We start from the raw sequence: 13,170 nt of genomic DNA, 5'->3' as shown, positions 1-13,170 counted from the left end.
CTGCCTGGGATGATCCCTTCCATGTCCAACATTTATTCAATTTGAAAATTAAACCTTTCTTCTTATTTGCAACCCTCTCTGAGGAACCTTTCATCACGGACAGATTGTGAAGATTCCACATTTTTTTTCATCTATTTGCTGAAACGTGTAAAAGAACCACCAAAGAACTGTTGTTATTAGCAGAATATGCAATGATCCAGTATATCAAAGGCATCCTGACATAAAAATCCCAGAAATGCTTCTCTCCCCACCTGCCTGTTAGCTATCTAAAATAAATAAGATCACTTCCTAAAAATAGACAATGTCCAATGAAATCTATGCTATAACAGAAATTATAGTGGTTTAATTCACAGATTACAAAATTAAAGTTAAATGAAGTAAATAGCTTGCCAGAAAAAGGTCCTTAATCCTATAAAATCCAACATCCAGGAGTCATATTGGCTTAATAGTAAAAGATTACTTGGAAAAAACCATTTGCAAAGCTTCCACAAATGATGTTTCAGTCTAGCTTCTTTAAATAGAAGGCTGGTCAGCTGGCCAGTTCTGTGATGAAATGAGTATAGCAACAGCTCTTGGAAGGATCCTGATGCTTGTACTGGATTTGGGCAGTGCAATCCAAAGGGTGCTCTGGCCAGGGATGGTTCTGCTATTGTGCTGTCTCCAGAGGGCTTTCAGGTAGTATGGGGGGTACAGCCAAAAACACACACACATCCTGTCCACACAAAAGCCCTCCATTGAGCTGAATAGAGTTCCTTCACCCTTTCAGGTGTTATTATGCCACTCCGAGGCCAGGGCCATGATATTTCCAGTCCTAAAGGACAGTTGGAAGGTGACTACTGTTGGCTCTGCCCCCAGGAATGCTTCCAGCATGTCCCCACCCTGTCATTGGCCATCCCAGAGGGCTTTAACATCCTTCCATCAACATGTTTGCCCCTCCACTGGAGTAAGTGCTCCAAGGAGGGCAAATCCGCCAGCGCAGGCCCGTGCCATATCTGGGAAACAATTCACACATACACACACACGTGTATTGGGCGTAAAGGAGATGGCATTCTTGCGGCATATAGCTTAACTGTGAACTTTCCAAAGTGTTATCAAAGAAATTTGCAGCTAGAAAATTTCAATGTCATTTTAAACAGTTGTAATCCAGCAAAATAGTTGATAAAGTGCTGGCCAATAAAAATCCTAAACCATAAGTGAAACTAAAATTGTTTTAGAACTAAATGGTTAAAATAGCCATTTGAGCTCAAGGCAATATCAGAAAGATTGCATCAATGAAAACCTTACGGATCCTGTTTGCGTGGCTGAGCTAGTTTAGTGCCGCATGGAGGATCTGTCCTCCACTGATGACTTTCAGACCCTCTGGAGCTTGGAAAGCACCAGCAGGGCAATTCTTCCCCACCCCCTGCTATTTCCCCATCACCCAGCAGGGAGGGGGACAACTGATTTTTAAAAAATAAAATAAACATTTAAAATTAAATGGGTTAAAAAAATCAAAGCTGAAATTTACTGATTTTTTTTATCAATGTTCAAGTCCAATAATTAGTCTTTTATTTTCAGTAGATACTTTTCAGGTCTGCACTGTTTAAGATCCTGCAGCTTTACTATAGGAAAAAAAACATTTAGAGCTCATAATCCATGGGAAGTTTTGACCCGGGAAGGAAGACTAGCAGATGGCAAGAGCAGACAAAAGGTGCGGAGAGAAGCGGTAGAGAAATGGTGGTTTCATTTAGTGTGAATGTTATGCCCTCTGTTAGACTCAGCCGATCTAGCCTTCCTTGCTACATCAAGGCTAGATTATTATTATTTCATGTTCTCTGTGGGACTGCCCTTGAAGAAAAGTAAATTGTATTAAGTCAGCTGTTGTTGAGCCAACAGTTTGCACTTTATGAGATGTTTTGCTTTGGCTCCCTATTTGTTTCTGGGTTCTGTTCAAGATGGTAGTTCTTCCTTTTTAAAGCCTGGCATAGCTTAGGACCCACATCCGTACAGGATGCTGTCTCCTGTGTAGCAATTAAATTCACCAAATCTGTTTTTCATGCCAACAAGTTAGGACTGGCACTGCTTGCCCACACATGAGTTTTCACACGAGTAGCTTCCATATATTGGCACAGTCATTCTGAAAATGTTAGGAAGGTGCCGACACTTAGAAGTCTTGACTATGCTTGGGAATTCGGTAACTACAAATCACAAAAAAAAACCCCACAAAAAAACCTTACTGGGTTTTCTTTACCGAATTAAAACAGTCTTTGATCCTAGGCTTTAGGACCATCATTCTGCCTGGGCTCTGGGACAGCAGAGGCAGGGGAGAGACACTACTATCCTCCGTGCCCGGCTAATTAACGTGGCATGGAAGATCCTGTCCCCACTCTGCCTGTGCTGTTGCAGCCCTACAGAATTGCCTATGCCAGGCTAATTGGCCTGGAATAGAAGATTCCCCCCCCACCTCTGCTTTCTCAGCCTGGCTGGGACAGTAGAGGCAGGGGGAAAGAGACTGTGATGCTCTAAGCCAGGCTAATTAGCCCAGCACGGAAGACCCCCTCCTCTGCTTCTGCTTTCACAGCCCAGCTAGGATAGCAGAATCAAGGGAAAGAAACCCAGCTGAGACAGCAGAGGCGGTAGGAGAGAGGCTTCAATCCTCTATGCCAGGCTAAGTAGCCCAGCATGGAACATGCAAGTTTCCTCACCACCACCATCCTTTCTGCTGTCCTAGCACTTTTGGGCTGGGACAGTAGAGATGGGGGGAGAGAAACCACGATCCGCTATAACTCCCCTCCCTGCCCCTACTGTCCCTTTTAGGCTGTGACTGCAAGTGGCAGGGGTAAAGTGAGCAGATCTTGCATGCAGGATCTGTCTCCAGCCTTTTGGGTTTATGTTTCCTAACCTGAATATTTTTGGTAAATGCCAAATAGAGTCAATCGATATTGGTTTTATTTGGCTTTACCGAGTTAAAAAACACCCAAACCCGAAATTTACCAGTAGCTATCGGTTCTCAAGCCTGGTCTTCACTTTTGAAGTGGACTCATATGGTAATAGTCCCTGATTCTTGTTTTGTTCTGTTTGTGATTAATTAAATTTTAACACTTTTGTTGTGAGCAATTAGGAGTCTCTTTGGGAACAAAAACAAGCCATAAACATTTTAAATAATGTATTCTACAAAAAGGAAGTTGTTCTTCTCTGGAGGTTTTCACAGGTAACAAAAGGCTTACGTTGTCATCTGTGTTTTGATTCTCGATATTGGAATGATTTAAGCGGTGCCACAATTCTGACTGCAATGCACTGACGATATTAAATTTTAGCACAGTTTGTGTGTGACCCTGTTACTTTTACCAGAATACTGAAAAGTATTGCACTACATAAGTTTCCTTTTATGTGCTCATACATAAGCCATCTGTCTGTACTTTGATAAATCACAGGACCCCTCCCTAGGTTACTTTCATGGTATAGAAGTTGCTATAATACAAAGAAGTATCAGGAAAAAAGATACATGATGTAGGAGGAATCTGTCTAGTGATGCGGAAGTAGACATTGCACTGCTGTCTTACGAACTGAATGAACTACTTGAAACTGAAACCATCTCTTTCACTTTTTTTAGAGACTTACCCTGAGACATGTGAACAGTAATCAGTGTCTTGATGAGCCATCTGAGGAAGACAAAATGGTTCCTACCATGAAGGACTGCAACGAAAGCCGATCTCAGCAATGGCTGCTACGCAACATGACCTTGGGTGCCTAAAACCAAGAGAGACTTGCTATTTCTCCAGGCCTTGCAAGGTTCTAGACTTTGGTACGTCACACATTTGTATCAGAGAAAAAGAATGTGTTCCTCTTCCCTAGTTGTTGGTGAAGTGAGAAGTTTCAACTGCTTGTTTCAAAGCCTACCTGCCAGGAAAAAAAAAAAAACTTTTTAAAAAATTACCTAAAGGACGTTTGCACTTTCCCCCTCGTTTTTTTACTCATTCAGCTGAACAATGCAAGATCTGATTAGAAAATTAACATGCTTTATTATCAAGAAATGATGTTCTTCTGGGGAAAATGCATTACAAAGCTGAACTCCAAGGTTTGGGGGGCACTGGGCTTTGCTGTTGGTTGCGTCACGTAATGTTACTTGAAAGTGACTATGTTAAATGCCTTATGGAACTTTGCATTATGAAAAGTTATATCATTTGTTTTACAAAGTTGATGTGCTTGAACTGGTCCTCCAAGGCAACAGAAGAAGAATATTCACTTTTTTTCTAGTGCTAGTGTAAGCAGTGGAATGCTCAGCTGAAAGGCTTTGCGAGCAGTCAGTTTCCTGTACATAATAGATGTCATACCAAAAAAGTGACATTTTTATTGGGGTTTTTTTGTAAAATCAGCAAAACTGAAGGAAGAATGCCATAGGGTATAGGACGCAAAAATAACAAAAGGCAACACAAACTAGAATGTATGATGTATGCAAATAACACAAGACAGTCATGCTAGGATAAGTTGAAGGCGGCAATGAAAGAAGACCCAACATGATATCGCTTGACTCAATAAAGAAAGCCACTGCTGTCAGTTTGCAAGACCTGAGCAAGACTGTTAATGGGAGAGTTTTGGGAAATTGTTAATTCACAAGGTCAGAAGTGACTCAATGGCACACACAAATAATAATAATAAGAGTTGGATTTATATCCCCGCTTTCTCTCCTGTAGCAGGCTCAAAGGGGCTTACAATCTCCTTTCGTTGCCCCCTCACAATAAACACTCTGTGAGGTGGGTGGAGCTGAGAGAGCTCTGTAGAGCTGTGACTAGCCCAAGGTCACCCAGCTGGCATGTGTTGTAGTGTACAGGCTAATCTGAATTCCCCAGATAAGCCTCCACAGCTCAAGCAGCAGAACGGGGAATCAAACCCGGGTTCCTCCAGATCAGAGTGCACCTGCACTTAACCACTACACCATTGCTTCTCCTTGGGAGAAACGTAAACCACTCAAACTTAACAGAAAGCAGAACTTGATCATATGAATCACCTAGGATGAAACTCTGTTTTATACAACTACCCCTTTGAAGTACATACTCTATTTGAGTTTCAAAAAAGCTTTATTAATCATCTACTTTTGCACTCATTTGCATAGCTTTTCTTTCTAGAAATTTTGTTTCTAGGTATATTTAGCAGATAGGGAAGGTAATTATGGGCTATCTGAAAAAGTTATTAACTTGAAACCAGTTAATACATGCAGAATGCATGATAGTGGAGCTGGGATAATTAAAAAGGATATCTAATTATACATTGATGGTCTGCACCATAGCCATCGTCAGGATCCTGTTAGCATCAGAGGCACAGTGCAAATACTTAATATAAAAATAAGGACAACTATTTGGCATATCTTCATTCCAGTGTCTAGCACAGGAAGCCATTTTCTAACACTAGGATCTCTCCCCACATTAGGTCAATCATGAGCAGCATTGGGGCTAGAGAGGCATGAAGGGTGCTAAACGTTGTCTAGATATGCACACACTTTGTATATCTGAGCCACTTGTCATGCCAAACATTTAATCTGTATTGTGCTTTATTTATTTAGAGAGGTTTCTACAAGTTAAATGCACTCATCAGAACACGAACAACCGGAACTGAAGTTCTGTTTATCCATACGTTGATAAATACAAAATAAACTCACCCTTCATGTTGTTCAGGATGGACTTTAATGGTTCTAGGTCTATGCTGTCTTTTTTAAATTTTAAAAAAGCCTAATTACTTGGATGTTGTCACCTTGCCAAAGTGAATTGATCCTACCTGCTCTCTCCCCAAGCAGCATCTGCAGCCCAGAAGCAGATGTAAAAGTCGCAAGACCTTTGCAGGTAAACATACACACAGGTTGAGGGTTTGCAATAAGCGGGGAGGGAATTGCAGAGGATCACCCTCCACACTCTTCAGTCAACAGAACATTAGCTGAGTGCAGCCCAGAAAACTCACAACAGCTAGCTAAGAGCAACTTAGTCCAGTTAAATAAAAAATGTTCTACTGGGTTCAAGCAGATAATCATACCATCTCTTTTATAACTGAATGAAAAGTGTTATTTAAAGGCATTAACAGCAGTACGACCACAAAGTATGGAAGTAAGAACAATTGGGTAGTTCTGCTATATATCTAGGTGAAGTTGGCAAAATGTTTGGGCTGAGATTGCTCAAAAAGTAGATTATAATGGTGATTACTCTAAATTCTGGTACCTACTCTGAGTGTTCGATAGACCAATTAAAAATTCTACTGTTAAAATAAATGGCATTTGATGCTTACATTTTCCAGTCAAACACTTTACAGTGGCTTTGATCTAAACACTTCCCCCTCGCCTTATCAGGAACAAAAGGCACTTCTGTGGGGGTGGGGGGAAATCTGCAATTCTGCAGATTCTCTCATCTCACTGCGTCCTCTGCACCCCATCCCATGGTAATCCCATGGTAATCCCAGAAGCCTAGAATGCATGAGGAAGAGGGTACATAGAGTAGTCTAGGTCCATAAGCACAACCCCACTTCAAGGTTTTTTTCGGTTTCTTAACATGTCTGTTTCTTGTGGGCCCATAGTCTCGGAAATGTAGGCCTTTATTTATATCTGTTTTACATTTGCAAAGTAGAGGCAGTTCTTCCTGTTTTCCCATGGTGTAATGGGGCTTTATCATTATTTGTAAATTGTGTTGGAAATGTAAGAACAAAAATTATGGAAGTATCAGCGATTGGGTTTAGTCTGGCTAATTAATCTTTTAGCTCTTGCCTATTCTCAGTTGCTTTCATGAAATAGCAGAGAAATGAGGGTAGAGGAATGCTCAAAATATGTGTATATTCTGACAGCAAGAAGAAAAGTATTACAGTTCTTTATGAGTAATAACTTTATGAAGGGATCAATGTACAAACTTTGGGTCAGTTGTAGTGAATTAGCTTTGTCTTCAAAAATGTTTCTGGATCATTTAAACCCAAGGATGGCATTTTTATTTTATAATAAATTTGTATATATAACTAGCCTTTTAAACAAAAAGAGAGTGATTAGTACTGTACTGCTAACCAGCATGGTCCAAGTTTTTTTTTACTTGAACATAACAAAGATCATATCTGATCACATACATTTTAGTTGCATCTCATTTGTAGATGCTAAATACAGTCTCAGATGAGGCAAATACTAGTGAAGGTGCTTAAATGTAAAGCTATGAATTAGGGTGTAGTGGTATAGGGGGAAGTCTGAAAATGGGATTTTAATGTCACTGTCTTCTAAGTCCTTCTGCATCAGAACATTTGAATGCATCTGCAATTTCAACGGGACTTCAGACATGTAATTAACTACTGTGACAATATCAGCTTGAGAATTCCAAGCATATTCCACTAACCACCACTTTCTGTTTTGTGTATCAATGTATGGAATAAATGAAAAACAAATCTGCTGCTATTGCTGTACAGCATATGAACACATCTGGTGAGCACACACTACATTTAAACTTACTACTAAATATACTACTGTTTGATCTCAAGGTGTTGAATGAACACCAGAAATGTGTTTTCAATTAGGCTATGTGAATTCTTCATGTTAAAAAGTGTTTGTTTTCAAACATTCAGGTATACTTTAAAAATCCTAATTTTAATGTCTCAAATATGTTAAAGTCCCTATAGGCCTCAAGCGGCCTATATTTAGATGGGGAAGTCCTTTTTCTTGAAAATGGGACTGCTGTTGTCATCAGTGTTTCATAACTATATAGTTGTTCCCCATGTAACATGGTGACAAATCCAAGTTTGGCTCAAGTGTACAATTGCTGAGAATCCTAACCAATTCTAGTTTATGGATGAGTATAATTCTTTGATACATATGCTTGCAAACATTTATTTTCCACATTCCCACTTTTTTACAGTTTTAGGTGTATATGTCAAAGTGTGCACCTAAAAAGAGTAATGCATGAGGTAATTCTTTAAACATGACAATTGTGGACTTCACTGTGTTATTTCATTTCCCTTGTCCGAAAGAGGCTCTATTTCAGGAATCACTTGCAAAGATTCCTGAATAAAGTGTTACATTTCTAAGAGTAAGATGTGGATAAAGAATGACACCACTTTAAATGTTGTAACAGTTACTAAATGTTGACGCTGCTGTAAATTTTAAATATTTATACATTTTGTAGAAATAAAATATGCCAGTTTAGTTTTATTCTCGTCTTTGCTGTTGGTATTTTTAAATTTTATTTTAAATTTTATTTTTTTATTTATTACCTTTCACCCCAAAACAGCTTACATCATTCTCCTCTCCTCCCTTTTATCCCAATAAAAACTCTATGGTTAGACTGTGAGTGTGTGACTGGGCCAAAATCACCCATGGCAGCATTGGGATTTCAACTAGCGCTTGTCATCCTCAGGCATTTTGCTGATGTACACATTTGGCAAGATGCTTCTTTAAGAATCTTGCTTTCTGAAGCGTTCCAAATGATTTAAAATTACACATTATGGGCCAATAAGCTCCTATTGGACTTTCTTAGTTGAAAGGGGATGTTCAAAGCCAAGAGGGTAACGCTGAACAACAAACTGGGAAGTAAAAAAAAATGAATTTCTCACACAGTACGTAGAATGTCTCTTTAAAAGTCCACAGAGGAAGATTCATGCAGGCATGTGCATAATTATTTGCATTTATGAGTGAGCCATCATAGATGTAGCACCTCCAGCAGAAATTTAATACCAAATGAAACTCTTTTCAATGAATTCATTTCACACATTCAGCTGCTGTCCATAAGGTATACAGTAGTCAAGTATAGATTAATCAAGTTGTATATCTAAACATATGAATCATACATTAGGCAGCAGTTTTATTATGAATCTGTGTGATATTATGACCATATAACAAATACTGCAGATGAACGTGCAAAACATTGTGATACTTCTTTCATGTGTTTATTGTGAAATGGACAAATGAACCTTTTTCTGCACCCTCCTAGTGTTGTCTGCGAGGCATCCATTCCTTGGTTCTAAGTGTTCTCTGAGGTTAATGCAAAATTCCCTAACACAAGGTTTTACCCTGTATTTGTGAGTCCGAGGACAATATGAGGCAAACATTTGTAACTATTTCACAATATTTATTTATTTATTTTATCTTCAAATTTATATACTGCCCTTCCCCTAAGGGCCCTGGGCGGTGAACATCAGAATAAATATCAATACAAGGAGCAATTATAAACAATAAATAAATAATACAGGCTCCTTGAGCCATAACATCATTAAAACCATAAAATACAGCATTTCATATAAACTTCTCGGCGTCCGACAGTAAAAACCTTCAGTAAAACCCTCCCAACAAGGGGAAATGATGGATCACATTGTGACAATAGTCCCGGAGTGTAAAGGGACAGAGACAAAGAGGGGCACGCACCATCAGCAGCCGGCCTCTCCAAAAGCCCGGTGGAACAACTCGGTCTTGCAGGCCCTGCAGAATTCACCAAGATCCCACAGGGCCCGGACAGATGGAGGAAGAGTGTTCCACCAGGCAGGGGCCAGGGCCGTAAAGGCCCTGACCCGAGTGGAGGCCAGCTGTGTCATCAAGGGGCCGGGGACCACCAGCAAATTGGCCTCTGCCAAACGCAGAGGCCGTGTAGGGACATATGGGGTAAGGCGGTCCTGAAGGGACGAAGTACTGCATATGTATGTGCAGTAAGAAAAGAAAATTTCTAACTTGCTCTGCTAAGCAGGAAATCTTTCTCCCCACCCTTGGTTCGTTCCCCACAGTAGAAACCTGCCACTTTGCTGACCTTTGGAGAGGAGCCAGTCAGTTGGATCTTCAGCCCTAGTCTCCATTCCTGGAATTAATCTTTATGTTTCCATCTGTTTTTGGCAGTCCTCTGCATCACAGAGAGTCAGGGTCCCTTGGAAACAGCCTGGGATGCAGTACAGAGAAGCAACTAGGTCCTGAATGGAAAAATCCAGTATAATTGTTTAAAGACCTTTGTATGAATGGAGGTTCCTTTCAACCCGACAAGAGCACTTTAAAATACATATAGCAGGGGGCATACAGAAATTAAGGTCACAAGTCTGCAAATGCAGTTGACTCACCTAAAATGGAGCTCAGTTAGCATCCATGTCCAGGAGGTCTTTCTTCTACTATACATGCACTCACACACCAGATGTTCCTTTTCTATGCAACATTTTAAGTTGCTTTTACACCTTTATAGGTTTGAAGAGCAGTTTAGGCTGCAAGCTCTTGGGGGACCCTGTTCTCCCAAATTCTACTGGGCACAATTTCACAGTTCTCTCATTTATATCCAGTTTGCCTAATTAAAATCACACTTAAAACATTATCCATAATATGGTTAGCACAAATATTTTCCGGGAGGGAGGGGGGCTTGGCAAAATCAACTTTTTGATGAATAAGACGTACGTATCTATAATAATTAGGAAACATAATACATTTATTTAAAACCCTCAAAGACAAATATTCTTTGAAATGCAGCAGCATTATTTTTTGTGAAGAGCTAGGGAATACAAAGTGGATACTCTTATAAAGCAATCATCTTAATGGCTGGTTTGTGAGGGTTTTCATCTACAGCTTCACAACAATGCTTCCTGATTACATAAAAATTTGGCAAAATATGAAATCTTGTCACATTTCCATGCTTAAAATTAACAGATATTCGAATGTCAGTCTATGATAATGACTGGATGATTTTTTTAAAAAAAAAACCTTTTTTTATATTATGCTTTGAAAAGATAATTTCTGCTGTGTAAAAGGCAAAGAAAGAATATTGGAAAAATAAAAGATTAGTGCGTGAATGGGGTGAAAATTAAATCTATCTCAGGAGACCGAAGAGATCAGAGAGAAATGAGTCCACTTTACAACATTTCTGAACAGAAAGTGATTTATAATGTGTGTTATAATGAACAATAGCAAGTTCCAATAAGATTATTTCACATTTTCATATGAGCTCAAAATATATGATAAGCTTATGCATATTTGTATTTAACCTTGTACCGTTTTCCATGGTTTTTTAGTTTTTTTAATTTATTTTTTAGAACCCAAGTTACTTCAATAGATAGATTTCATTAGCACCATTCCTAGGGGAGGATTTAAACAGCTGCACTACCTTCATGTGCAAGGGGGATTTGAGACTCGCATTTCTGGGTGACCAGTTCTCATGGTCATAGATGAAGCAGAGCAGTTTTTCAAAAAGCTTTTAGAACATTTGGCTGCTCTATGAAGAGCAAAAAAAAATCCCTTGAGTTGGACCCAAATTTTGAGTACACTTTTGCATCAAGGCCCCTTTTGGGGGGTATTTTAACGGCATAAGGGAGTACTGAAGCTATCACTCCACCTACTGTGTAGTGTTTAATTATACTGCATTGTTCAAATAGAGAGCAGTTCATGTATGCAGCACAAAGCACCTATTTTCCACCCCAGGGCAAGAAAGAGAAATATGGCACCAGACCATCTTCTGAGGGAAAGCAGTGGTTGCCTGCCAGCGCTTTAGTATCCATGGCTGGGCTTGACTGCTTTTACAAGATCTGAAAGTGGTTTTGAAACAGGTAGAGTGCAAAAAGCAACACAGATATTTTCTTGGTCTAGTTGTTTCACTATTGATATCTGAAGAGAGAGGGCTCTTCAGAAAATGCCAGTGGTTTCAGAATTGTTTTTATGTTGTTAGAACAATTTTATAACACTGCATCTTGCAAGCTTAAACATCTAGTAGAATTGCTTATATTAGCACTCATTAGGTAACCTAGCTGCAGCAATGTTTGCATTGGTCTTTTTTTGTATTGGCCTTTGATATTAGTGATAATATCCCTACGGGGATGGGGCGGTATAATAAATCGAAAAAAATAAATAAAATAAATAAATAACTGTGAAAAAAAATCATCAATTTCTGAATCAGGTGTAAAGAATTTAATTTTTCCCAAGTTCTTGAGAAAGAGCATCATAACTGTGATTCATTTATGATGTCCTGTTCTTTCTCTCTTTGACCAGCCAAAAAGCCATTAGCCCAATTAGGTATTACTGACTTTAAAAAAAAAGCCTTGAAAACAATACATTATGTCAAAATGCGATTGAACCCGTTCTGTTCCTCTTATCTGGTATAGGACTGCCATTTCTACAAAGACCTTGGTTTTTCCTGTTCGCTCCCCTTCCAGAGACCCCATGAATTTCATTTTATGCCTGTCTCCTGATGGTGACATGTAATGAACATCTAAGCCACACCATCTGTTCAGTGGCATTAGACATTTAATCTGTGCAGTTCATTCCATCTCCACTGTTACGATGATATACACCTGTCTCCGAACTGCACAAGGCCATGTTTGCTATTAAGAATTAATCATAATCACAGATCCTTTTAGTCATCAATCATCAGCAAAGCATCGGTTACTTGTTGAACTTTTATCTTTCTGTTACTTAGATATATTTCAGTGCAGGGAGGTCCCTGTAGATGAAGGTGGGACTCTCAGTCTAAGCACAGTCATTTTAGCTTGAGAGGAGTCACGATACTGGCAGCAGTACAGTATGTTACAAATAAACCTGGTTTAACAGACATGTTTATTTTCTGAGTTTTTCTTTCTTTTCTATGGAAAAAACAATTAACCTTCTGTTCATTCTGAAACCATTTGCATTTTTGTGAGCATTCTTGCTGAACGCTTAACTGTGATCAGGCACTTGTGAGTATTCTGTCAAATGCTCATAAAATGTGTATGTTCTGAACTTTATCCAAGTCTTAAACCTTAAGGGGCAAGGAAGAAATAAGGGTATGATGGGGGGGAGGGGCTGCCTTTCCCATAAATGACTTCATTCTATCTTTCCCAATCAGGGCTACTCCCTGTCAGGGCTAATTGGAATTGTAGTTTTTGTTGTCTGTTTATTGAATCAGATGTAGAAGATCACAATTCCCATGAACCATGCTGATCCAAATAGGTTCTGATCATATGCCACGAGTGCCCACCTGTCAGTGGCCTACTGTCAGCTGTCAATTGTGCAGAGGCTAACAAACGCAAAATATTTACTTGTGAACAAATTATTAGTATGAGCATACTGGACGCTTAATCCAAGACCAAATGGGCATTGCATGTACGCTGGTTGATTTGTGAGGATCACAAGCATTACTGATTCATTGCAACCTGAGCAAAAGAACTGACTTCCCACCAAGTGAATTCCCATGAAGACAAATACGCATTCTGTGTGGTAAAAATCATAATGCCCATAACCTTTTATTAAAG

General features: G+C 39.3%; 1 protein-coding gene across 3 annotated transcripts in view; it reads left to right on the top strand.

Annotated features, from left to right (window-relative positions):
- The window catches only part of GALNT13 (polypeptide N-acetylgalactosaminyltransferase 13), a 251,555-nt gene extending 246,827 nt beyond the window's left edge, over positions 1–4,728 (top strand). For 2 of the 3 annotated variants that reach the window (XM_048485262.1, XM_048485261.1), the window contains one exon: positions 3,593–3,721. Coding sequence is in view for 1 of the 3 variants with exons in the window: in XM_048485263.1 (XP_048341220.1) it covers positions 3,593–3,733 (141 nt within the window). In the remaining 2 variants the exon portion in view is untranslated. Of the gene's footprint in view, positions 1–3,592 lie in introns of all 3 variants that reach the window. The other variant, XM_048485263.1, reaches the window with a different exon arrangement.
- Positions 4,729–13,170: the final 8,442 nt, after the last annotated feature.

The sequence above is a fragment of the Sphaerodactylus townsendi genome, linkage group LG02 (assembly GCF_021028975.2).
Source record: "Sphaerodactylus townsendi isolate TG3544 linkage group LG02, MPM_Stown_v2.3, whole genome shotgun sequence".
Taxonomy (NCBI): domain Eukaryota; kingdom Metazoa; phylum Chordata; class Lepidosauria; order Squamata; family Sphaerodactylidae; genus Sphaerodactylus; species Sphaerodactylus townsendi.
This window is presented reverse-complemented; position numbering and strand designations above follow the sequence as displayed.